The following is a 27,178-nucleotide window of genomic DNA, read 5'->3' on the forward strand; positions in this document are numbered from 1 at the left end:
CTTATAGACAGATATGTTTCTGTGTAAGAGTAATTTGAGATTTTTTTTTTTCTTTCTTGTCACAGACCCCTTCTCTAGGAAAACGTGCATAGACGCAAACTCACAAAATTTCTGCATGTGATTTTAGGTGTTTCCCCAGCTACTGAAACTCATCTGTGAACCCTATTGAAAATCCATGGGCTTAAGAATATGTGCTCTAGATGGTATTTTGAGAGCTTACAAATAAATACACAGGATACTATTTTCTTACTCGATGGGCCATATGTTCACATATGGGTGTATATGTGCTTATAAAAATACTTTCCCTTACAAAAATTAATATGTTATCCCATCTGAGCACTTACAAGCTAGATTTCTACTGGGTGCGTCTTGAAACGATGAATTCCAAACTTGCTCACTGCTTCTGTTGGTGATTTGTCTATTAATTTTGGCAAGTCTTATAGGCTTTGTTTAAACAAAACAGCTAAATAAAAAGAACAAGATTCTGTTAAGTCTGTAACTGAGACCAAGCAGTTTCATTATACCTGGTACCTTCTCATATTCTTGTGCTATGGAAATCTGGCATGCCCAGCCTCTCAGATCTTCTTTCAACAATGAGGCAAAGGGACAGAGGTGAGGTCTGTGTGCCCTGGAGAGAGACTGCCTGGGTTCAAAGCCTGCCTCCGACCTTTCCTCGTGACTTTGGGCAGGTCACTTAACCTCTTGCATATGGGTGTATATGTGAGTCTCAGTTTCTGCATGAGCAAATGGATGGTAAGCAGAACAGGGCCTGGTGTGCATTAAATAAGGATTGAATGAAATAATATCTAAACTGAGGGCCTAGCCCATAGTAAATGCTTAGTAAATGGAGCTCTTCCCATTCATACAGAAGCTTCTTACTAAATGGGTGGTACCAATGAAACGGAGAAATTCAAGGAAATGAAATTTGCTTCTTCAAAAAACCCCACTTGACAGCAAGCTGATTTCTCCATAAAGGCTGGATGTCCCTGCTGAACCCAAGATGCAGGCGACCTGGCTTTGGGCCTGAAGTGACCGGGGACTTCAGCATTCTGCAGCCCTGCACCCTGCAGCCTCTGTGTGTCTCGGGCAATCTCGGGCACCTTCTTCATTGGGAATCTGTATATGACAGTGTTGTTTTTTTCTCCTATTTTTCCTGTGGGTTTTAATGTAAGGATTAATAAAACAGCATTTGTAGATGTCTTTGAGCTTCCTGGAAGAAAGGCACTCCAGGAGGTGATAAATTCTCTGGCCTGGATAATCTACTCATGAAATATGGGACTTTGAAAGTGTGAGAAAAATCTCAAATCACTTTGACAGCATTTTAATTATAGTTGATTTGTTTGCCGCTAATAGTGAAAATGCTGTCAGCATGATTTGAGATGTTTCTTCCACTCAAAACGTTGTCTTTCGTATTTTTGAGTCACAAGGCAACATTTTAGCTTCCAGATACAACCAGAGTAACTCAGTGAATGTGTTGGAACAAAAGGCAAAGGGTATAAAACGGACCAAACATTAAATTCCTCAGAAAACATAATCACAGAGTACGTTCTTCTGAACATGTAACGTCAACTTCAGGTCCCTCATTCATTTTCTCACTCAACATAAAGTTAGTGAGCCCTCCTATGTGCCAGGTACCAAACAAGGTCCTTGCCCTCACGGTGCTTATTGTCTAGTACGGGACACAGATTCTAAACAAATGAACAAGCATATTGACAAGACCTTTACAGATTATGGTAATAGCTGTAAGGACAATAAGAGGGTGGGGAGATAGAGAGTAAGGGTGTGCCATCTGAAACAGGGTGGTCGGGGCAGGGTTTTCTGGGGAGGTGACATTTTCACTTAGATAAACGCAAAGGTACCGGCCGATAGAAAAAGCTAACAGTATTTGTGGTCAGAAAGACGAGAGGCCCAGAGGCTGGAAAGAGCATGTCCTGTGTCAACTGTAATGTCTTAAATGTTTTGTGATACAAGTAGCATGAAAGGAGACATTGCCTGGTTGGCAGAGGTTATGGGTTCAGGACTTGGGTGGGTACAGGTTCTCTGATGTATAGATCTAAATCGCATAGGACGGGTACCGCATTCTTCCTCAGAGCATCCAAGCACTCACCTGTGATATAGAAATTCCCTCACAAGCCATTCTTCGTGACATCCACAGAGGTAGATTCTGGAAAGGGCTAGACATTATCCTGCCCTGCGAGAAGGGTCTCAGCATGGTGACTATTCCAGCACAGGCTCCGTTGGCTAAGCCAGCCTTTGGTGGCCTGCCGGGAAGTGTCAAGCATGGATAGAGTTATGGAAACGAGAAAGCCTCTTTTCATGTTTGCCTAGTGATGAGAGGAAGAGATGAGACTGTTGCTTTTTCATATCTCTCCCATGGACTCTTAAAATTAATTCCACTGTCAAGATTCCCACGCCCCAAATGTGGGTTTGGGGAGAGAAATTAAGACTTTGAAGTAGAGCAGGAAAGTATAGAAAGCATTCTGTAGACAAATACTCAACCCACAGATGTCAGAATCTGTGAGGAGAAAAGTAAAAAGGCACTCAGGGAAGCATTTTAGAGAGGGAAAAAAAAGAACTGGGAGTAGAGATGGCTACTTCAGCTTAGGAAAGTAAATAAATAAATAAAATACTAAAAGGCAGTGGTAAAGCTTTGAAAGGAATTTTCTCATTTGGGGGGGATTATGAATAATGAAATGCAAACATAATAGTTAATATGTCTGGTTTATGTTTCCTTCCGGAAAATGAATAATGTGTTCTAAGAGGAGCAGCTTTTCAGGTTATCCTATTGGACTATTGTGGGGGTGAGCCCTGAGTTTGTACCCCAGATTCCTCCACCCAGTGAACGGTGGTTATTAGATGCTAGCAGCAAAGCCATATTTATTCCAAAGCCACAAACTTTCCAAGCTTCTGAGAGCTTTCACAAATGAATCTGACAACACTGAAATTTCTGAGGCGATTTACTCCAGCTGTGGCAAATCCCTAATAATAAAAAATTTCCCCAAATGAGTCAGTCACACAGGAGGTAAATGAGACATTCTGTGTGAAGTCAACATGTCATTTGGTGTGTGCCCTGTATGCAAAAAGCCAAGCAAGAGACCTGCTGGTTAACTGGGGCTTGTCCACAGGGCACAACCTGCATCCTGGAGGGAGGGGAGATTTTAGCCTCCAAATTGGAAGTCTCTCGTAGCTTTCCCCTCAAACAAACCTGATAGGAAAAACCAGCTTTTCTAAGAAGTTCAAGTAAGGACTGATTATTTGTTTCACAGAAGTATTCACCAGAGGGACCCTTTAACTAACAAGTTAGCTCAGAGAGAAAATTCATAATACCATTGATTTACATGAAAAGTTTTTTCTCAAAAATGCATCCCTTCGCTCTGTGTGTATGGAGTTGTATAATGATGTATTTGTAACTGCATTACTAAAAAGGATTTGGGGTGGTATAGCCATTGAGGCAAGCCTGTAGCTGTGGCGTTTGCTGGGTAGCCCCATTGCAGCACTGGTAATGTTAATCTCCAAAATTACTCCATGGGTGATTAAGCAACCGGATAAATCCCTCCCACTTCTGATGAACAAGCCAGTGGGGTGTCAAGGCTTCTCCTTGTCCTTTCTAGAGAAATTGACATCACTAAGAGTGGAGCTATCTGGTGGTCTTAAAAAAATATATATATTTTTTTAGGTATTTAGGGCTATGTCCCTGGCAGTATTGTTATGTGCTCCCACAAGCTGTATTCTGTTTAGTCCTCACTGCGCATCTGTGAGGTGATGGTCAGGATGGTGATACTTGCTTTTTCGTCTGCTAAATTATGAAAGCGGGTTGTTGTTGTTTTCCTGAGCTCTTCTACTTTGAAAAAAAATCTTCATGGAAGCAGTTTTATTTTATATATTTGTGGCTTATTAGAAAAATGTAGGCTTATTGTGCACAACTCAGATACAGAAGAGAACAAAGAAAGTAAAATTTACCAATTATCCCACCACCCATAGATGTCACCACTGTTAATATTTTAGTATATAGTCTTTCAGACTTTTTTCTGTATGTGTATGCAAGGAATTACACACAAACACACACATATATTTTAAAACATACTTTTAAAAGTGTCTACTTTTTTTCAACCTAACAATATATCATGGTCATTTTTTCCTGTAAAAACAAAAAACCTAGAGCTACAGCACTATTTACCATAGCAGCGGAGTATTCCATTTCATCTATATACCAAAATTGATTCACTCACTCTCTGTTTTTGGATATTTAGACATAATGCTGTTTACAAACAAAGCGTCTTTTTACTTTTCATATGCTTCTTTTTATATGGATAAGCACAAAGATGCATATACATCTTTGCACAGATCTGATCGTTTTCTTAGGAAAAATTCCTAGCAGTGGGATTGCTGGATGAAAGGGTATGTGCATGTTAACTTTTGTCAGATTTGTGCCAAAGTGCCTTCCAAAATGTTTGACCAGATATACATTCTGGCTTATACTGCACCTCTCCTTACTCACTCTTTCTCTCAGGGAAAGTCGCTTCTGCTCAAGGCTCAGCCTCTTCACCTCCGAAATGGGTATGAGGCTACAACAGGCCACAGTTAACTTTTATTAAGCACACACTAACTGCCTGTGCAGTGACCAGTATAGATTATGTTGGTCATTTAAATCTCACAACAACCCTTAGAGAAAGGTTCTAATATCCCTATTTTACTCTTCTTTTCCCCATTTCTGAGGCTCAGAAATGTTAAATAACTTGCCTTAGGGCACACAGCTAATGAGGCTTGAACCCAGTTTTGTCTACTTCCTCGATGGGGGGGGAGGGGGACTCTTTCTTACAGGCCCATGCATTTTCTCCTCCTGGTGAACCAGGTAATGTCTGTTTAAGGAATCCACGTGGCTTCTCAACCATTGTGCAGACTTCTCAGACATCACCATTACTCAGCTGGGAGTGACTGTCCAGCAGTGCTTATACCTCATTGTGGAAATAGTAAGGAGGGAATTTCCAGAAGGTTTGGGGAATTTCCTTTGAGAACAAACTCAGTGTCTTCACTTTTGTGTTGGAAGTGAGGAAGCCTGTTTTCAAAGTCAGCACCATCTCCCACACTGAAATTACAGACCTAAAACAGATTCCCCCACCCCCATCGCCTTTCTCAATCTGTGGCCGTCTCTACAGAGCTCCTGGGGGAAACCCTGCCCTCTCATCTTCCCCAGACTTAACTGGCTTCTGTGATTCATTTGACTGTAGGATTTCAGCTCTCAGGGGTAAAAGAATAAACGAATCCTGGTCCACTCCTTATACTTCCTTCACAGGCCTCTTTATTTGGAAGTGGCTGAGCAATCTGAAATATGGCTCCTGGGGGCTGAAGGGAGGCCTCAGGCCACACCGGCTCAAACAAGCCACTTCTGCAGGCAGCCAGCTCCCACTGGCCCTGTGTGTGTGGCAGGAGCCAGTAGGCACGTCCCAGGGAGGGTCGCCTTCCCTCTTTTTACCCAAAAGGAAGAGTTTTCTTCGTTGTTGTTTTAACAGGTTGATGCAAAATAAATAAACACGGAGAGAGAGGGAGAGAGATGGTTTTCAGTAAATAATCAGCAGTTGTGATAGGAGTGTTCCCTGGGACCCCGGAGAAACAGCCCAAAGGAGCACAGTGAAGCTTGCCAGAGCACATACCAAGGATGAAAGTGTGTGTCGATACAGATAAAATGGCACAGTATGTTTGCGCCATCCGTGAACCTAGTCCAGCATGTCTTGGAGGTGTCTTCCCCCCACCAAGGCCAGTTTGATTATGTTTGGAATGAGCTCAGGCCTTAGCCGCCTACGGAGGGGGGCCTGCTCTGCCTCTTGCTGAGGCTAGGAGCTATGTGTTCGTAGAGGCTGGTCCCCGGGGATTCACCCCTGCTTTGGGAGAAAGGTTTTTATTGCGTTATCTAACATGATGCCGATTCCTTTCTAAAATGTGTTGTTGACAACATACTGCTGATGTGAACTCAGCAGTGTTGTCTCAGGGAGGGAGGTGGCCCCTGTTTGAGGAGTCTGTCATTAACATTTAAAGATAAGAGAAGAGGGGACAACCCAGGAGAAAACTGAAATGTGGGGGAGGAGGCAGGAAAATAAAAATATCTCTGAAACATCCCCTGTGCCTGGCTCAGTGCCTAGCACCTTACATATGTTTTTTGTTGATTCCATCTCCATCCCAACCCCTTGAAGTAGATATTTTTATCCTCATCTTACAGATGAAGAAATGGATGCTCAAAGGGGTTCAGGAACTTGCAGTGACACACAGCTAAGGAGAAACGACTAAGATTCAGAGAGATCATAATGGAAATAAAAATGGTGCTACGGAAGGAAGCAAAACATGTTTTTTGGAGATATTTGTTCGAATGATATTACTGCTCTTAGATGGGCAAAGAGATAAGGCCTTAAAATCTAGCCCTCTGTGGAGGTGCTCATTCTCTCTGGGGCCTTCATAAAGCAATGCAGCTTCCTATATCTGTGTTTGACAGTCTACAAGCAAACATCAGTGACCTTGGTATTATATCAATCTGAAACACCTGGGTGTCTAGCAATGAATGGAGAGCCCATGAACTGGAGTGAGATGCTGGTCCTTTTCTTCTCCTTAAAGTGATCTTGTCTCCTTTGTGTCCCTTGCCGCCATCCTCACCTAGGTATGACTTCATTGAGATTCGGGATGGGGACAGTGAATCCGCAGACCTCCTGGGAAAGCACTGTGGGAACATTGCTCCCCCCACCATCATCTCCTCGGGCTCCGTGCTCTACATCAAATTCACCTCTGACTACGCCCGGCAGGGGGCAGGCTTCTCCCTGCGCTATGAGATCTTCAAGACAGGTCAGTGTGGTCATGGGTGGAAAGCCGGGAGCTGGGCGTCTTAGAGAAGATGGGACACCGCCATCTGTGTCTGGCCATAGGGCACTGTGTAAGGGAGTGTGTCATAGTTATGTGCTCATAGACGGAGCCCAGTCGGTTGACACAGGTGGTAAGGGGTTACAATTTTATCCAGCCTGAGCAAGCTGGTGGAGAGAAGAAAGGTTCAAGGTGAACCTAGAGACAGCCCCAGATGAAAAACCAGTTTATCACCCAACCTGAGAAGCCGAATTGCACGATTAGTGCTGCCTGGCGGGCAGACAAGCATTGTTTGTGACATTGAAAGAGTAGCGGCACCAATTAAATAGAAAAACACTTTTGGAAAGAATTTGATTTTGTATGTGTTTAAACAGCACAATGATCTTTATGGAAAAAAGCAAAACTTGGTTGAACTCCCTCCTAATTACTTCATGTTTTAATGTTGCCTTTATTTGGAATTACCTGGAGCAGAAGGACATAATCTGTTCAGTGTTTAGTCTCTAAAGATCTCACTATGTCCCATCCCCTTCCTGAAGGGGTCATGCAGTAGCTTTTACATTCAAATATGGCTCCTAGAAATTCCCCTGGCTGATCTATTTTACAACTTCTCCCCATTGAACCCCCACTTCCTAAATGCCAATGACGCTGATGCTCTGAAAAGCAATAAAAAAGATAGCAGAACAGGAGCCAGAGACTGCTGCACAGCAAGTTGACCACTTTCTTTTCATCAGGTTCCCCCTTAGATTACTTTAGGCCCTGAGAATATGGGCCAGTGCTTATTTCCATAGCTGATTTGAGCCAACTTTCATTCACAAGACACCGGTTCAGCATCTACACTTAAGCACTCCCAGCCACATGCCCTTCCCTCCGATATGTGCGCTCACTATCTTGAGGCTAAGTGAAGCTTAGCCTCCAACACTCCCCTCTCTGGGCCTGCCCTGCCACCTAACAGGCTCCCGCCCCATCTAATGAGCGTGCTCCCCTCTCCAGCAGCCTAAGTTTTGCAACTTGCGGATGGAGTCTGGTGAAAGGGGAGGCTGTCAGCCTTGTCATCGAGAGGCCCAAGTCCGGCGCCTGTTGAGTTCAGTGTGAGGGGAACTATTCATATATATTTTCTTTTTCACTAAACAGTTCTTGAAAGGAAGTGGTAGCTGCTGAAAGCACTTTTTATATCCACTCTGTCTAAATATTTGTCGGATTTGTCTGCCTGGGAACAAGAACGTAGAGTCCAGTGAAGGGGTGGGGCTGAAGGAACTGTGTCAAGCCCCAGTAGGAGCCCGGACTGTCCCAGGGCACACGTCCCAAAAAGGTCCATCTGTCTTGTGTTATCATGCTCCTGATTGCATGAGGTCACAGACACTGACCATCTGTACCCAGTGGCTCAGCGCTGGTGTGAGGCTTCTGAATAGCTTGATCCACATCCCCTTGAGTCCTGTGCGAGACTCAGGTCGGTCAGTGCCTTCAGCACTGGTGGAACTCTCCTTATACCGTTTTCTGCTGGGGACAGTGGGGAGAGAGGAGAGAGAAAGGAATGAAGCAGGGTGTTCTTCCTCTTCTAGTGGGGGAGACAGGTGTGTAATAGACACACAGTAGATGTTGTTGGGTGAATATAGTACATAAATATGTAGATTGAGAGGAACTCTATGATATGAAGCAGAATGAGTAAGCATGAAGTACAGCTATGACTGACATGCCATGGTTATGAAAATGAGGGCTCCATCGAGTGGCTGAGCAAACAGAATCTGGGAAGTCTGTTAGATAGCAAGGTCCCCAGTGCTAAAGCTGTCATTCAGCTTCACTGTGCTGACCATGACAGGAAAACGGGTCCGAGCAAGATCTTCCAGGGAACTGGCCATGGGAAGTCAGAACAAGGTGAGCAGAATCATTTCAGCTCATCTCTGTTTCCTGCCTCCTGACTTAGCATTTCATAAAGGACGATGCCATGTTCTCCAGAAGCCACAGAAAAAGTGAACATTAACTCTATCCATAATGAAAATTTGAAGGGACGATGTTAAAAAATAAAACATGCACGAGGATATTACGTATCAACTCCGCATTGCTGTTTTGAGGACAGACTGAAGTAGGATTTCGAATGAAGCAGCCAGTCTGGCCTGCCTAGGAATCATAGTGCCAGCCAAGGGTGGTGGCTTGGACATGGAGAAATGGAGCGGCCGACTTGAGGGACTGGGATTGCCTATACAAGGAACAAGGAGATTACTGCAGGGGGAGTTATCTCTGTCTACAGCAGCCATGATTCTGGGGAATGGAAGAAAGAAGATGAGAGCCCAGGGGTTTTCTCGGGGACCACTCTCACCTGCGGCCATGCCCACTTGAAAGAGCAACTCTCAGCATGAAAGTCAACCCTAGATAAAACACATACATGTGTGGGGGTGCAAGTTTCACACTGAGAAGTTTAGGAAGATGAACATTCTGCCAGGTGCCATGCCCTGCACCCACTGTTGGAGTCTTGAAAGAAAATATACCAACTTTATGTCATCCGCAGAACATGAAAGAAATGCATGAACATGCTGAAGAAATCCAAACAAACACAGCTATGTTTGCTGGTCAGATCCATAAAGAGAAAGAAGGGGGAACTGTAAACACAGATACACAAATAACCATACAGAGGGCTCTGGAAGTCTTTGATACCACAATGCCCTGGCAAGACTCTGCTGCAGAATTAAAGTGACAGACATAAGCCCACCCCTCGGGTACAGACAGGGACATGTGGCTGGAGTGGAAAATTCATGTCTTCCCTGAATGAAGTCGTTTTTAAAAGAGCCTATATATTACCAGACTGTCCTTATATAAACAGGTAAACCAAAACCAAAACAACTTGCAAATTTAAAGGCTCTCAGATCACCAAATCATGAGCAGAATGGAGAAAGAAATTTTTAAATCACTTAAAATGTGACATTGGAGACCGAATCACTGGAAAATGTGGGTTTTTCTGTTTGTTTTCTAATGTTCCTTGGACCAAAGTTTGAGATCAAGTTTTCTTTCCTGGGGCTCAGTGACATTTTGGAAACTGAAATCTTTGGGGTCATTCACAGATAGAGGAAACCTGGCATGCCCCCTCCCCAACTCCCTGAATTAAAGAACTGCATTCACCTTTTGTGGTCAGGCCAAGCTCAGCTGTGGATAAATCCACCATGTTTTAAATAGCTTTATGTGTACAGATTCTTCTTCTTGTATGCAGAGTTACTGTAAAATTTACAGTGGAAAAACCTGGAGTGGGCATTTTTCATACCAGAGTTCTTTGGTATGAAATCATTCACTGCAGCCAAAATCCCCCAGCTTCTTGTGGACCATCTTAGCAGTGAGTGAACTTGAGTATTTGTTGACTGAACTATTTTTTAACCTTTAATCCCTTTAATACATCGCAGAAAGGATCTTTGGATTAGGTAGATACCTGCAAGATTCAACTTTTGTCTCAAGGATGGTCACCGTTTTCTGAGATCTCTTCTCCACCTTTGATATTCAGCTGCCTGCTTTCTGACACTTTGACCACAGTCCAAACAGTGAGATGGTGTGATTCCAGGTGAATTCATGATTGTAATGGACAAGTTTGATTTTTCTGCGTAAAAAGGATAATACTGTTTGTCTACCTCGTTCAAAATAAGCCAGAGGAGATACCCATGTATAGCCATATGTCAGAGACAGATACACACTTTAAAAAATTTTTTACCTTAAGGATGTCAGATTGAAAAATTCTGTCTAATCAAATTCAAGGCCACTCAGCTACCCGGCCTCAGAACCCTAGAAAGTGTGGGTACTTTAGAATCTCACATTGTCCAGGCCTCTCTTGGGCTTACAAGGTGTCCATTGTGGAAACCCCTATCCTCCCTGGATGGAGGGACCAAAGAAAGATTCCACCATAAATTTCCCACTCCCAGGGGGTGGAGATTCCCCTTGCCTTGGAAGGGAAAGACCATAGAGCAAACTCTAGGAGAGAATATCAGGATGCCTTTTCTAGCTCTGCAAGCAAGTTGTGAACAGAGAGTTAATTTCCTTTGGCTAAGTGGCCCACATGAAGAAGGCTGCACAGCAACCCTAAACTCTAACCTTTTCAATATTCCTTTCGGCCCCCCAAGACCTGCCAGCTGGCTTGGCTTTGTCAAACTGCCTCATCCCAGATCATTGAGGAGGCCCTTGGGAGATGGGGGCTTGATGATAAACAAAGCTGGGGACTCTACGGTTAACAAACTGGGGGAGGACTGTCCACCTCATCCCTCCAGGCCGGGCTGCCCACTGGGCTGCCTTGCCCCTGAATGATGGAGTACAGGGTCGCTGAGATGTGACACTTACAGAGCCTCCAACGATTCCTATAAAGGTTAGCTCTCACCCCCGGTGTCCGGGGTCCTCACTTTACCACAAAGCACAGTGCTGGGTAGACGGGTGAAGGTGATGGATGGGTAGGTAGGGATATTGGAATTTCCTGCCTGATGCTGAAGAAAGTTGCAGTCTCTCTCCCTTGCTCATTTGCATGGCACCTTTTCCAAGTCAGACGTTTGCCGCTTTCCAGAAAGCAATCATCAATAAAGAGACTCATGGAGGGGCCTCTGCAGGAGCCTGGGATAAAGACATCGCTGCAGGCTAAGATCAGCGTATTGACATTACATAGTTATATTTCAGTGGGATCCCCAGAGGACACTTCCTGCCAGTAAACACCTGGTTTATTGAGTATTTCCGTGTTTTTTTCTTCATGTTTAGAGTGCCTATTATCCTCCTCATAAATCCTGCTACCTTTTTTAATTTTAAAATCGGAACATTGTGTAATCAATTCTAATTGTCCAACATTTACATGCACCACATTAACTCAAGTCACTGCCCGCTCTGTGCATTGTTTTGGGCCCATAATCTGGTCTGCAGGGTCCTGGGACCATCCCTCGGCCTCCGCTGGCAAATGGTGGCTCGGATAAAGCACATGAAGGCCCTTTTAATATAACTCCATCTAGAGGCATTAGGAGATATGGTGGCTGTAATCCTTTTACAGCTCCCCCAGCCCTCCAAGCCTGCACCAGTATGTGACTGTGCACTGCATTTAATAAGGACACCTCCATGAGTCCCAAGAAGGCAGACACAAGAGCTTCGGGGAGAAACAAGGCCATCCCCAATAGAAAGGAGCCAGAAGCCTTCCAAATGTCAATACACTGCCGCCTTTTTCCAAACTTGCTGCTGGAGCGGCCTTTAACATGCCCAACGCCCTGCTGTGATCCACCGGCTACAAACGTCGATTGTTAATTGTCTGGCCACTACAGAGCAGCTCGTTTTAATATAGTCATGACATGAATGAGACCCAAGCTCCCCTTTACCCCTCCCCTGAGGCACCTTGGATCTTGGAGGGAGAAGGGGGCACTTAGTTGGCTCTGGTACAATAGGGGCTGTGTTGAGGTCAGCAATAAATAAGGGGTAACATTGTTTGCCCTGCTGGCAATCGGCAAGCCTTCCTTAAGGATTGAAATAACTTACATTTCTGGAGCAAGCAGCTGAGTAATTGAGAAAGAAGACTCTGTTCCTCATTTCAAGAGAATCTCTCTCTCTCTCTCTCTCTCTCTCTCTCTCTCTCTCTCTCTCTCTCTCTCTCTCTCCCCCCTCCTTTCTACCCCCTCCCTAATTCTTTGTTGCTGTTCTTACACTCTAATATGTAACGTAAGCTCTAATTTCTCTCTTAAAGGGTCTGACTTAAGGGCTTGAAACGTGAATGTAAAGAGTATGTTGCTTCAAGGGTCACTCCAGCAGAAACAAATACCTCATGATTGGAGGATTTGGGCCCAAACATTTAAATAACCCACATGACAGAAGCAGCTAAGGAAGGCATCTTCCTCTCTACTCTTTTAACGGTACAGTTCTCGTTTACATACAGGCTCTGAAGACTGTTCAAAGAACTTCACAAGCCCCAACGGGACCATCGAATCCCCTGGGTTCCCTGAGAAGTACCCACACAACTTAGACTGCACCTTTACCATCCTGGCCAAACCCAAGATGGAGATCATCCTGCAGTTTCTGATCTTTGACCTGGAGCACGACCCCTTGCAGGTGGGAGAGGGAGACTGCAAATACGATTGGCTGGACATCTGGGATGGCATTCCCCATGGTGAGTGATGTCGCTGTCACAAGGCACTTCTCAGTAGTTCCACCTCTGCCTGTTAATTGCTTTAGTAGAGAGAGCAATAGAGAGAGAGAGAGAGAGAGAGAGAGAGAGAGAGAGAGAGAGCGCTCTAAGACTTCAAAGCTCCTTAGGGTTTGTATGTGACCCATGATTACTTTTCTTATCCTTCACCAAGGATGATTTCAGAGACATTGCAGAAAGACAGTTTTCTTTCATGGAGATAATTTCTTTGGAGAAGGCTAGGAGGAGACTGAGTAGATGCTTAGATGAAGATGAGAAAACCTATAGGTAATATTCTTTTCTGCTCTAAGTTGTCGGAATTTCCATAAAAGTAACTCGGTGACCACCTTCTGTGCCCACATTGGACTCTAGAGCCACTTGGATGAGATTTGAATTCTGGCTCTGCTGTTAGCAGCCTTGGGCAAGTTACTTAACCTGTCTGTCTTATCTGTATAAATAAGCTGTTGTCGTCATCATAAGAATTACTACAATTTCATCATTATTAATATAGTCACAGATGTCCAAAAGGTGCATCACCCAAGGCCAAGAAGACCCTAAGTCTTGTACTTCTCAGGAGGAGACCAACATAAGTCTTGAGTCTAGTCAGTATCGACGAGGACACCAGTCTCTCACTGCGGTAGCCATTTTAAGTAGTTTGCACCCGATGGCTAAGCAGTTTCATTTCCTGAGAAAAGCATAAGATTTAGTCATAAAACATGGGTTTGAGACCCAGCTCTGTTATTTCCTAGCTGTATGAACAACAAAAAGTCATGTGACCTCTCCAAACCTCAATTTATTCTTCTGTAGAACAGGCATTATAATGATACCTTTCCAGCCCATCTCTCAGCACTATGAGAACAGAATGAGGCAAGGTCAGGGAAAGCACGTTTTAATGTGCAGGAAAAATATTGTTCTTAAAACATACCTTTGGTTGTTCTTTTATGCCAGGGCATAGAAAGTGATGCTCTAGAGAATGACTTGCAATTGTGGGAAGGGAGAATGTATTGAAAATGGAGTTTGACATTTCCTTATCTGCTGACCTCTCTTTGTCTTGCACATCAGTTGGCCCCCTGATTGGAAAGTACTGTGGGACCAAAACACCCTCTGAACTCCGTTCGTCGACTGGGATCCTCTCTCTGACCTTTCATACAGACATGGCGGTGGCCAAGGATGGCTTCTCTGCACGTTACTACCTGGTTCACCAAGAGCCAATCGAGAGTGAGTTGGTAGTTGGGAACCTCTGTCCTGTCCTTCCGTCAGAGCTGTGAGGGTATGCAGTGAAGACAGGGTGCCCTTTGCAAGAGAAGGAAATGGGAATTCTACAGAATTTGGAATGGCATCTGAATTAGGGAATGGTAGCTGTATCCTTTTGCTAGGCAGAGATGAATGAAAATAGAACAAACGCGGATCTGGGTGCTCACTGCTTTAAAGAAAACAAAAGTATGTGTACCAAGAACGAGTGCTTCCCAGGGTAAGTTGCCGGACCATCTCAAGAGAATGAGTTTTCTCATTCTCAGTTTCTCATCTGTGAATAAAAGCCTCAGTTTTCTCATCTGTGAATAAGAGGGAGGGTAGTTAGGATATCTATATAGAGACCCCTCCTTTGCTAATATTTTTTGAGTCTGGGGCTGTTTTTCTCCCTTTCCAAACCTCGGTGGCCATTGTCAGAAAACAGAGCACTTTTAACTCTATATCTGAGTATATATTTTGACATTAAATGTGTCTGGCCCTGAGTAGTTTCTCTCACTAGGCTGCTACACTGCTTGGACTTTCCCTGCGTACTTCCCATAAACACAGCTTTTTGAGCTTCAGCTATGTGCCAGGCACTATGCAAAGCATTGAAAGTGTAGCTGTGACCCCAGCAGTTGTAGAACTTGCCAACTAGGCCATCAGTCTCTTGCCCCGTGCTCCCTCTTTAAATCAACTTCTTTTGGATGTGTGCTTCAAATATGCTGCCATTTCCACTTAGAAACCCGAACGATAACTTTAAGGATGAAAGAAACACTTTAAGGATGATTAGAGCTAGGGAAATCCTGCCAGGGTTGTAGACAGTGTACCACATGCTTGCCTTACAGACGTGGCAGCCTGGCCGGCTGGAAAGCTGATGGGTTTTGTTCTGGGTCTTGCTTTTGTTTTTTTTTCTTCAAAGCGCTCATGAATATTGAGTGACAAGAAAATAGTATTGCAAATTACACCAAGTTCTGCAAATGGCAAGTACAGTCATAGAGCTAAAGAATATGTTTGATACCTGAAAAGATTGCTAGTCCTTATCAGTCACATGCACACACAAATATTGACCAGTGTCTGTGGTATCCATGGGAAGGACAGTAATTATACTGACAGCACAAGGTCAGAGTAAGTGACTTCTGGGGCCATTTCCCTAGACAGGGGGCGCAGGGGAATGTCAGATGACATGCATGTACTCATAGAGAGGTCTCCCAAAAACAGGTATTTATTGCTTTGTAATGTCTGTCTTCTGTGCCAGAACTCATGAGACACTAGAGTGAAAACAAAAAAGAAAGAAGCAAAAGTGCCTTCTGGGTGTTTATTAATAAAGCAGGCTTCCCACGATGTGTCAGCCCACCCAAATTGCCACGAGTCTATCACACATGTACCTGTATTTCAATAATGTTGCATCTGGCGTCTGCGAGCATCCATAGCCTGCAGCACCAATAGTTCTTGTGCTTCAGATTGTATTTTTAATTTGTATGATGATTCTTATTTATCCACAGCCTGATTTCTTTTAGGTCCAATTTAGTTTCTTTCAGACCCAGAGGGGTTGTCAAGCTCTATGACTTGGCATAGTTTTAAAAATGTGAGTGTATAACGAGGTCTTTAAGATGAAAGAGTCCCTACGAGGACTTGTCCCTAGAAGCGAGCAGCATTTTCAGGTTGAAATACCTAACTCTGCCCTTGACTATCTCCATTCCTCAGACTTTCAGTGCAATGTCCCCTTGGGAATGGAGTCTGGCAGGATTGCTAATGAACAGATCAGTGCCTCATCTACCTACTCTGATGGGAGGTGGAGACCTCAGCAAAGCCGGCTTCATGGTGATGACAATGGCTGGACACCCAACTTGGATTCCAGCAAGGAATATCTCCAGGTACTTACTCAGATACCAGAGGGTATGCAGTGTTTGTGTATGCACTGGTGGGCAAGGTGGGCAGCTCCTCTGCTGGAGTGAACAAAGGATACAAAGACTATAAACACAGCATACTTGAGACCACCATTCATCCATTCATTCAAACAAAATACATGTGCCAGGCACAAATAGGCTGTGCAAGTCACTGTGGTAAGTGCTGGGATAAAATGATAAGTGAGACGGACACTGCGCCGTGAAGATGACCACTGTGACGATTACCAGGCCTTGGAGAAGTTGTTTGGCCAGGGTGCTGTTTGCCCTATCATTATAAATATCCAAGGAACATTCTATGAACAGATCCAGATGTTCCTCATTCCTGGCACAGGAAGGCATCAGAGACTTAATTGGGGGGAGAAAGGAGGGCATCGTTTTCCTAAGGGCGTCTTCTTGTGTTGCTAGCTGAGCATGGCACCTTCTCATGATCTCTGTATTTGGAGGAAATGCAGCCAGGAAGGTTTTGCACATAGCTATCAGAAGAACACATGGGAAAATGTCACTACCAGGAATGAAACTCTAGTTGCCCAGAAGCTCTGCAGCATCTTTTCACACTATTGTTTGCTTTCTTTCTGAATAAGACTTGCAGCTCATATTGAGTAATCCTCCCTTGCATGACAGACTGGTCTAGTTCGTCCCCAGGGAAGAGCAAGCTTCTAGTTCTATGCTCAAGCAATGGCTTTTATGACACATGGCAGACAGCCTTGTGACCCACTGACAAGCCTGTCCTAGCTCTGATGCGATACCATGACCTCTGTTCTGAGGAGGACATTGCAGAGCACACAATGGGAAAGGAAGAAAGACCACTTAGAAACTTCCGGGGAGTCCACAGAGGTTCTCAAAGTACAACCCTAAGGCTATTTATCACTGCTTCTTCAAAAATCCTTCTCATCCTGCAAAGCTTCCAGAAAATTCTCCATGATAATAGGCATTCCATTGATTTTACCCTTATTCTGGGATCTTAATCACATACTTTCTCTTATTGCTATCCATCTGTTTAACATGCACATATACAGCACCGGGTACTTCTTTTGAATGCATAATAATGCTGAGCACATATTAAGTAGCCCATAAATCTGTGCTGCATCAAATTTTACTAGTGTGTGCTAGCTAAATGTTGATGACACGGAGGTTGCCATTAAGAAACACTGGCCGGCAAAGGAGCAACATCCAGCACTTGCCAAAGGGGCTTGGTGTTGTGGGAAGGGAGGTGCCTCAAAAGGTTGGCCATCCTCCTCATGGAGCCAAAGGTCAGGACTTGGTGCATAAGCCTAATTGCTTGGGCAGACTCTGCATGCCCTTTGACCCCGTAGTGACCTGAGCAACTAAATACACAATGGAGTAAGGGACTGAGGGAGGGAGACAGGCCTGAGCTGAGACTTTTGCAACTAGGGCATCATAAGTGAATTGAATTGAATTGGACTGGATTGGAGTGGAGTGGATTGGATTTAGCCATTGTTCCTTTAAAAGAGCATCTGCTTTCGCTAGCCAAGGCAGTCTCTTGTTTAGTAAGAAGGGGTCACACTTCTGGATGTTCAATGATTCCTGGAAGGTAAACTTAATACTGTCCATTCAGATTTGTGAAAAAGAGAATAAAAAACAAAAATAATCAAGTTACAATTTTAAAGGTGTCCAATTTAGTGCCAAATAAGTTGAGTTTAATTGTCCAGCAGAGTTGCAGACTGGTCCTTTGTCACCAATCCATCTGAGTGAATCACAAACAGGGGTTGCGAGCTAAGTATTACAATTGTGCCCTTTGAAGAAACAGCAAGGTGCTGCCCTGTGTCGGGAGTCATGGCCCCCCTACTTCTCCGCCTCCCTTCCTCAGGTGGACCTACGCTTTCTGACCATGCTCACGGCCATTGCAACACAGGGAGCCATTTCCAGGGAAACGCAGAATGGCTATTATGTCAAATCCTATAAGCTGGAAGTCAGCACGAATGGTGAAGACTGGATGGTGTACCGGCACGGCAAAAACCACAAGGTAAACCTATTTCCCCACCTCCAAGGTGAGTGGGCTGGGATAAGAGGAGCGGCAGGTCGCCCTCACACAGGGGAAGAGGCCAAGGTCAGGGAAACTCAAATAATTGATGGAGGATGGAAGCCGCTGGCCTGGAAAATAGTCTTTCTTATGCTAAAATGATTGGAAAACACTGTTTCTCCGACAGCCTGGCTGCTGTTGCATCTTGTGGAGGAGGAGGAGGAGGAGGAGGAGGAGGAGAGAGAGAGAGAGAGAGAGAGAGAGAGAGCGCTTGCAGAGTGCTCTCTGCAAATGAAGGAGAAAATGTGTTCCCAGACCATGCGTCCTCACACAGGATTCATTGAGCATTTATGGCCTGAATCCTTTCCCCATGCTGGGTGAACAATCACAAAACCACATGAAACTGCAGTTCGGGAGTTACCAAGGTCTAGAAATGAAAGGGCACAAATCCTGAGAGGGAATCACAATGTCTCGAAGAAGAAAGAGGAGAGTAAGTAATTAGGAGAAACTCAGTTTGTCAGGGATGGGATCTGAACTGGCAATCATGCTTGACAGCAAAGCATTGAACTCTCTCCGCTGGTGCTTTCAGTGTCTGTGGCCCCTGGAGGTGTGTCCGGGTGGGGCTTTTGTTGTACATATGGATGAATGTCTGGCATTCAGCTTTCTTTAGACACATAGCATCCTGTCAACAGGCCTGCAGCTGGCATGGTGACGTAGTGGCTGTAAGATGTACTCAGCGTGTGGGGGGCCCGACTGGAAATGGCCAGTGGTCTCACCTGGGCAGGGGAGAACTCTGTTTATCCTGGGCTGGCTCCCAGGTCTAAAAGGAGAGTACTCATCCTCCCGTAAAGGGAACTGGGGACAAAGAAAACGGGGGTCTTCTCTTTAGTGCTGCAATTCTGCCAGGCCCCTGGTTGGGTTCTGAATGATCAAAATGGGACACATGTGGCCACACCGAGAGAGGCCAAAGATCTTTTCCAAACAGAGTTTCCTCAGCTCCTGTCACTGTCCCAAGGCAGCTTACTCTTGCTGGTGCAACTGGAAACTTTAGACCCAGAAAATCCTGAGCTATCACGTTGGCACTGTTTCACTTGGGAAACGTGAGTTTTTAAAGGAGTCGATTTTTTTTTTTTTTTAATTAACATTGCCATAGAAACATCTGAAAATTGTGGCTCCTAGATATTACTAGGTATCAATACACACATACACAAAAATTCCCCACTTCACAGACAGAGAAAGCAAGTGAGAGACTTCCCCACCTTGACCTGTGGAGCCACGTCTAGTTTGTCATTGACTTTGTTTGTTTCAGGAAGTGTGGCCAAATATCACTTGGAAAAGGCAAGCCTGAGTCGGCATTGGGTGCCGGGAGCACTGTGGACTGAGTCCTTAGCCCATCCCACTCGGTTTTATGCCTTCTTTATCCACCCAACCTTTTCAGAAAGAAACTGGTAGAGCCCAGAAGCTCAGCCAGGCAGGTGAGGGCCTGCAGCTGGGTAGGGGTGTCCCCGGGGAGAAGGAGGAGGTTCACCTGACTGCCTCCCTGTCCAGGCTCAATGACTAAGCAGTGCTGGCCAGAGGGATACTGTAGCATAAGCTGATTTTAAAAGCACACAGATGGACCAGGATGCTATTTAAAACACCATTTGTAGGAAATCTGCTTTTGGAAATACCTTAGCGCTGCACATTTTGATAGAATGCTGTCCTCTCTGGATTCATCCCTTATATTCATTCTGCAGGGAAGATATTCCTGAGAACTGAATTCCACTGTCTGGGCTCCTTTAGAATCATTCTTATCCACGTTTTCATATTGGACACATCACTTTCTTTCTCACTCTCTCGTTTGCCTCCCCTTCCCACCCTGAGCTAAAATTCTATCCCCAGGGGTAATTTTATTGTTGTTGTTTGGTTTTTTGTGAATCAGCCCTGCCCACCTAAAGGATATTGGAGCAGAGGAAAAGCCCTTTCTCTCCCCATTAGAAATGTATCCTCTTGGTACCTAGAAGGAGGCAGGACAATGCAAAGCCTGCTAATTAGGCATTGCCCCCACCCCACGCTCCCTCGCCCCACCATGGTGTCGCAGGCTACATGGGAGACCCGCCCAGTCCTCCCCTCCAAGGGTGATCTCTGCCTTTCCTTCGTTAGCAGATCTACCTCCCAGATGTCTGTATCCAATGTGCAGATTCCACAGAGTTCATGTGCCTCAATGCAGCTCTCTGGGCTGTTCGGGTTGGAATCATTGAGTGAACCATGCCAAATAGATTTGTCAAGTCTGCTGCAGTTTGATTTGATGCCATGAAGGGGAGGTGGGGTGAGGAGGGGACTTGGGGGCAATGGGGGGAGAGGCTTCGTCTATACCCGGAGATACCGCTGAGTCTTTCTTTGTAGCCACTGGATGGTGGGCGCTGTGCCAAGGTAACTGGTGCTAAGTGCTGGGCTTGAAAGCAAAATTCAGACAGCAGGAACTGTGAGCAAAGCACAGCCGAGATGGAGGCAGCAGCCTGCTCGGCTCCGTGATACAGGCAGAAGGTTTGCAGATACAAACCAGTGCACGGGATGGTGGCATTTGGGGCAGAAATATAGGAACTTGATTTTATTCCCTGGTCACTGTCAACACCAGTGCAGTGTACAAGAAAAAACAGGGAATTGGGGAAATTGGAGAAAAACAAGATTAATGAGCACTCAAGGTGGTGGGAGATGGCCGTGCTATTTCCTTGCAAAACACTGTTTACAATTTGGACCTAGGCTGGGCTAAGGCCAGCATTGGGCCTATGGGGGAATGGCTTTCTTCTTGCAGCCAGGATGCGAGGAAAGCTAAGGAACTCTTTTCCAGCCTCTCCCAGCCTGGGAGCAGCCTCTTCTTAGTTTCTTTCCATTTAACAGGTAGTGGTGAGGTTGCCTATGAGAAAGGCAGTACACTGTTGCTGGGGGTATTGCAAGCATTCTCCTGGCAAAACGCAGCCCAGTTAGGCAGGCCATATGCACAGCACATTCCCAAATCCTAATCCAATTCCACATGCCATAAATATGGAACCTATGATTTTTCCTATAGGGCGGGCCCTCCTCACGCGTATTTATGGCATAACCTCAAGGCTGAGAGCTCGTCCGCCTGATGAAGACCATATCCAGCCCATGTGCTTGCTTAGATTATACAAATTGCTTCACATAGATTTCCTCAGAAACCACAAGCAGAAAACTACTGCTTTTGGTTTCCCCAGTTGTATTAATAACACCCCAAACATAGACAGAGTGTTGTAAATACACTGGTAGAAGGTTCATGGATGTGTCTATAATTATAGTCACAATTATGTACACACAAACCCAGGGAGAGATGTGGAGAAAGATGGAGGCGCTGGAAGACGGGAGGTCTTGGCCAAGTTCCTGCTCACCTCTGAGATGCTGATTCTCTGAGTCTGCACTGGAGGGAATGACACCGAGACTGGTATCAGGATGGTGGCAGAGGCCATTGTCCTTATATGTCTAAGCAAAAGCCCTTGTCTTCAGTTCCCCTTTATTTGGTAAACGTGGGCATCTGTTGACGCAGCTCTGGGTTACCTTTCTCTTAGTTACAGTGCTTCTGGACTGTTCTGATGTATTTGGAAGGAATTTGGGCTAAAAGAGAAACTCTAGGGGGATACTAAATATATCCTGATGACCACACTGAGGATGGGAAGGTGAGGACAGGGATGAGGAAAGGTTTGGGTCCAAGAGTTTTTAGAATTACCCCGTAGTGGATGGCAGAAATGCACTAAGCTTGTATTAATGTAATGACCTCCACGGGGCTCAGAGAACCCTCAGTCAGCAGCTTATTGGCTTCTGAATGTAACAGAGTTTCAGAGACTGTGGAATTGAAGCTCTCGGAGACAAGTAATTTGCCCCAGGGACCTGGGGAACTGGGGAGTCCCTGCGGAAGGCACCTGGTCTCCAGGCTTTTATTTCCAGGTGGGTGCTCGCGACAATCTGATCCCTGCCTTGCTCATCATCTTGCATCCAGAGGGAAACTGGCTTCCTCGGTGTTCAGTCTAAGGGCCGAGAGGTGCGCCTATTCCTGGAGAGCCTCTGTTATGGTGGAGATCTGAAGGCAAGGTGTGCTTGGGGACAGACTGCATGGCGTAGAGGCCAGGCACATCAGTTTGGAGTTTGAGCTCCATCCTAGAATCCTGAGGCTGTAGAGTTGAAAGAAGTTGCTGTGCGTTTGATTTGGCCACGTCCCTTTAAAACAAACACCCCACTTCAAAAATCCCTGGTCCTATATTTATTTTCTAAATTAAAACAAATCAGTTTGAAAGCCATTTGAGAATTTTAAAACCTCTGAGAGAATATCAGAGACAGAGGGGAAGAGAGAATGGTGTCAGAAAACCAAACACCCCCCGCCCCCAAATCTGTTGGCTCCCAATTCAAACCACGTGAGGTCTATTCTTAGATGATGCGCTGTGTGACCTTGGAAATTTCTCTGAACAGCTCCGTGCCTCAGTGTTTCCGTTCACCCAAATGGAATGGTGCTGCAGCTACTGTTGGCAAAGCACCTTGGGATCTCTAGATGGAAAGCTCTCTGCAGATATAATTAATGTATTAGACCCACAAAGCTCTTCTTGAGCAGAAGCAAGTTGTCAATTTAAAAAGTAACAAGGCCCCATGGGATATTTATCTGCCTCTTTTAAAGTCAGAGGTCTGGAAGGGACCTGATAAGTCATCCAGACCTCTCCCTGCATCTGATGGGGCCTGCACTTGAGCTGCCTCAGATAAACGTGACCCCTCTTAACCTCGCGCTTTTCTAAGGCGTGCAATCATTCCTCCAATTAATAATTTTGAGTTTTCCAAAATACATTTTTCTTTAAACCTCCTAGTGGATGACTGACTTCCCCTTATCCTTTTTATGTTGTAATTTTGTTTATTGTATACAAGATTAGGACGGCGACTCAAACTGTCAGCTAGTAATGGACGTTGGATTTCAAAAGTCGTGGATGTGATTGCATCGTCTAACCAGAGCTATGTGTGCTCAGAAAAGGGCCAGTACCATTTCTAAATTCAGGTCCCCCAGTTTCTCTGCCCCCCTCAATTATAACTGAGGAGAATCCAGGGCCCTAGGTAATTAAGTTTGTTTCTTATCCATTTGCCGTGGGATGAGCTCAGACCTTTAGCCTCTCCACTTAGGAAGCTCTAGGGAAAATTTCATTATACATAAGCTTGGAACCTCTTCTCTGTCAGGCTCCCATGGCTGGCTTCACCCAACTCTCGTGGGTGCTGAATTGTCTCCGGGAGCTGAGGCCAGCCTCCCTGGCGCTTTCAGCCTGACGCTAAATTCCACGTGTTTCCCAGGCCACTGCTGTGCACGGAGGGACAGAGCAAATAAGCAGGCGATCTGGAAGGGTGTCACAGTTTTGCTTGGGCTGGGAAAACACTCTCTTTGCCCTAGCTCTAGAGTCTCTAGATGAGACCTGGAGATAACACGTCATCTGATAGATGGTCAGGTTGTTTGCCGTCACCATTTCCCTGCTCTGGTTTGCTGAGATTCCCCCCCTGAAGAGATTGAAGGCAGGTGGCTGATAGGCTCAGGAACCTCACTCCCTTGACCCGTTCACTTTCTCTTCTGCCCACCTGCAAATTAGAGGCATCTCCTTAAAAAATGCGGCAGTGTCTGTTTTAGGGGGCTTTTCAGTGTGGAGGGCCCTTCCCACCCAGTTAGAATGCCTGTGTTTCTCCCCCAACCTTTACAGGAGGATGTTGGCCAATCCCTCCATCCCCTCATTGCTCTGATGCTGCACTCTCCCCCCCACCCCATCTCCCCTCCAGCCCCAAATCCCTGAGCGACCTTCCTCTCCTTTCCTCCCTGATGCTTTCCTGTCTCAAATCATGAAACCCTAATCCTGTTAGTATGCTGTGTTCCAGGGCTCAGCGTCTCGATGGGGGTAACATAATCCTGCAGTAAATCTAAGGGCCCCACAAGGCACACACAGATGGGGATAAGCACATCCCCCCCACCCCCACCCCAGAAAGAAACCCACCGGCCTCCACCACCCTACACCCCGTGACACGCTCCTGCTTCTCCATCTCCCGCTTCACATCAGCAAAAGTGCTTGATGACAAAAACAGCCCGAAAGTGAAGGAGGAGGAGATAGGAGGGCATCATGGTCATAAATGAGCATTTCGTGGTGAGGGAACTTTCTTTGTCCTACCCCCATCCGTACCCTCCCTCCAAGTCCCTATCTCCCTCATATATAGTATATATGAGAGAGACACAGCCCTTCTTACTCTGTCTGGCTAAGTTCCCACATCCACTAGAACGAAAGCAGCTTGAAAAATAATTTTTTATAGTCTTTAAGGAGGAGTTTTAAGAGAGAAATGTCAGGACCATGATTTACAAAAAGGAACAAAAAAGTCCATTACCTCAACGTCATTTTCCCCAAGTGTGTCCGCCCCCACCCCACCACCACCCCTTGCCTGTTTGATGCAACAAAGTAATTAAACAGGATGGCATCCATTGATTAACCATTTATTTTTACACGTCGATCCCATGGCTGGTTTCAGAGAAAATGTAAGGGAAGGGGGTGGGGAGGGAGGACAGGCACTTGGTTCTGCAGTGAGGATGAGTTGGAACAATTGTTTCTGAGACGAATTTTTAAAATGTGCTGCTCTTGGTTTCCCCAGTGTCTGCCCTTCACTCCTGCCACTTCTCTTCTCTGCCTGCTTTGTTCTCCTCCTCCTTGAGTGTCTGCGCCAAGCAGATTGAAAAGGAGAACTTTGGGTGCAATGAAACATTTATTAGTGGAGAGAAATATTTATTTTCAAAAAGGAAGAGGAGGAAGAACATCTCTTGCACAGTTTTTACCTCAGGGCCCCAGCACTGTGCTGTCTTTGAAAAATTTCCTGCTTTCTTTGCAGTCCCTGGAGCTGGTTGCATTCAGATATTTACAGCAAAATAGAAATAAACTATAGGCCACACCATAGGAAAGGAAGAGACAGGTGTGTGCAGACTGAACACGGAAGCCATACTCAAATCGAAGGCAGTGCTCAAAGGCGAGACTGCATCTGTCAACCAAGGGCCTGCCTCGCTAAGGAAGGTTTAACAGCCAGGTAACATCATGGGCCTGCACTGCCTCTTTCCACCAAGGAGCTCAAGGGCTGTGTGGTGTTGGATGTAGAGCTCTACACTGTCCCGGACACCCGGATGTTGACGGCAGAGATTCATGGTGCATAGGAGGACTTAGGCCTAGCAGAAAATCCCGCTGCCTAGAGGCCTCCAAGGTAGGCAGGCGGAACACTCATTGCTCTCAACAGTGCCAAAGTCATGGCATAGTTTTCAACGGGGACTTACGGATGGGTCATCAGGGAGAGGTGGCGGTGACTAGAGATGGGGTGAAAAACAGAAAAGTTGACCTCAGAAACCCTCAGTGATGCTTTATGGCTAGATATTTATTAATATATATTATATAACATACATTATATCTACATATATAATATATGTGTTAAATATTATATGTATATATTATATATAATATGTAATATGTATACGTTATGTATAATATGTATACATGTAATGTATTATAATATATGTATATATATTATAATACATTTCATATATATATGTATATATATATATGTATATATATATATATATATATATATATATATATATATACACATTTTTATTTTACATAGTATTATAGTTCATGTCCTATAACCTCTCAGGCATGGTCAAGACATGTTGATTTTCTTTTCCTGGTTGGGACGGGGACATGTAGATAATAACCAAACTGGGATGTTGGATAGCAGCCAATTTAATTGGCAGATGCCCCCACCCCTCTCCCAGAGGTGCAAATCAGAAAATCTGTGAAGTGCTGCTGATTTCAGATTGTCTTACTGAAAATAAACCAAAGGTCTCAAGAATCAATTGGCAAGTGTTGGATTACGTTCAGAATTCAGCAAGACACCAAATGGATTATCCAAACCACTTTATGCCCTGAATCGTTTTTTAAACTTGGTTTACAGAGATACATCTGAAGAAATCTTTATGTTCAACATAGCATCATATATATATTTATACTTTTTTCTATCCCCACTTCTTAAGAAAACAAGGGTCATCTTAAACATATTTCTGGTTTTCCTTTGGTTGATAAAGCAATCATATTAGCAAGTTTCTTTTAAAATGAACGTAAATGTACACCATCTATGACATCCAGCTTTTAAAGCAGATGTTATAATTTGATCATGACATTTGATATATGCCTACCTGGGTGTACCACACGCTGACAATCCACTGAGTTTTCTCAGCATTTATGGGCATCTCACTGCGAAGTTACAGCCTGAAAATTTTTGGCCTTGAGATTTGACTTGAGAGTCCGTGGCTTTCAGAACTTGAATTTTCCCAATTTAACAAAGACCCATTTGTTACTTGTGACATAGCTTCCACTCTAACATCTGTCCTGGGTGTTGTGCAGGCATTGGAGTCAGCAGGGAAGGCTGGTAGACTTTAGTGTCTATCTGCAAGCCTAGTATCGACTTTATTTTCCTGAAGGAGAAACCAAAGTATCTAAGGTTTATTGATTTGCCTATAGTGATTCAGTGAGTCGGCAGGGAATAGGGAATAAAACCAATTTCCTGGCATCACTTCCCGTGCACATAACCCCTTACCTTGCAATGCCCAGACTGGAAGCCAAGAATCCATCTCAGAGAATTTGATCAGAAAACATATGAAGGGTGATTCTGAAACCACAGAAGCATTGAGAAAGTCATAAAGATGTATAATATATGATAGCATTTACCAGCTATAAATAGGGAGATACATGGAGAAAAATAGAGACCTTGTAAATCCATTGGGTCAGGAGAAATAGAGAGTGCTTAATATTTCATTAAAAATGGATTTTCATAAATTGCACTTTGATGTCTTTGGGTGAAAGACAATATGTAAGGACTAAGGTGTTATTTATTACTCTTTGTTATTAATAATTTGAACTGTCGTTGAACCAAAACATCAACAAGGTAGACTCTCCCTCTGAGTGGGACACTCACCGTGTATTCTGGGCACCATTTAAAGTACATAAAAACCCACAGCACTTGTCCACAAAAGCACTTAGGTTGTAAGGGACAATGGGTAACTAAAACGCCCTG

At 44.8% G+C, this 27,178-nt stretch overlaps 1 protein-coding gene across 4 annotated transcripts in view; it reads left to right on the top strand.

The window, feature by feature from the left end:
• Positions 1-27,178, top strand: part of NRP2 (neuropilin 2) — a 112,499-nt gene that overhangs the window by 27,157 nt on the left and 58,164 nt on the right. For all 4 annotated transcript variants that reach the window (XM_019726888.3, XM_019726887.3, XM_019726890.3 and 1 more), the window contains exons 3-7: positions 6,647-6,828; positions 12,710-12,940; positions 14,018-14,173; positions 15,890-16,059; positions 17,921-18,076. In XM_019726888.3, the coding sequence (XP_019582447.3) occupies positions 6,647-6,828; positions 12,710-12,940; positions 14,018-14,173; positions 15,890-16,059; positions 17,921-18,076 (895 nt within the window). The remainder of the gene's footprint in view (positions 1-6,646; positions 6,829-12,709; positions 12,941-14,017; positions 14,174-15,889; positions 16,060-17,920; positions 18,077-27,178) is intronic.

The sequence above is a fragment of the Rhinolophus sinicus genome, chromosome 17, assembly GCF_057876585.1.
Source record: "Rhinolophus sinicus isolate RSI-liver-muscle chromosome 17, RSI-T2T, whole genome shotgun sequence".
In the NCBI taxonomy this organism is placed as follows: Eukaryota; Metazoa; Chordata; class Mammalia; order Chiroptera; family Rhinolophidae; genus Rhinolophus; species Rhinolophus sinicus.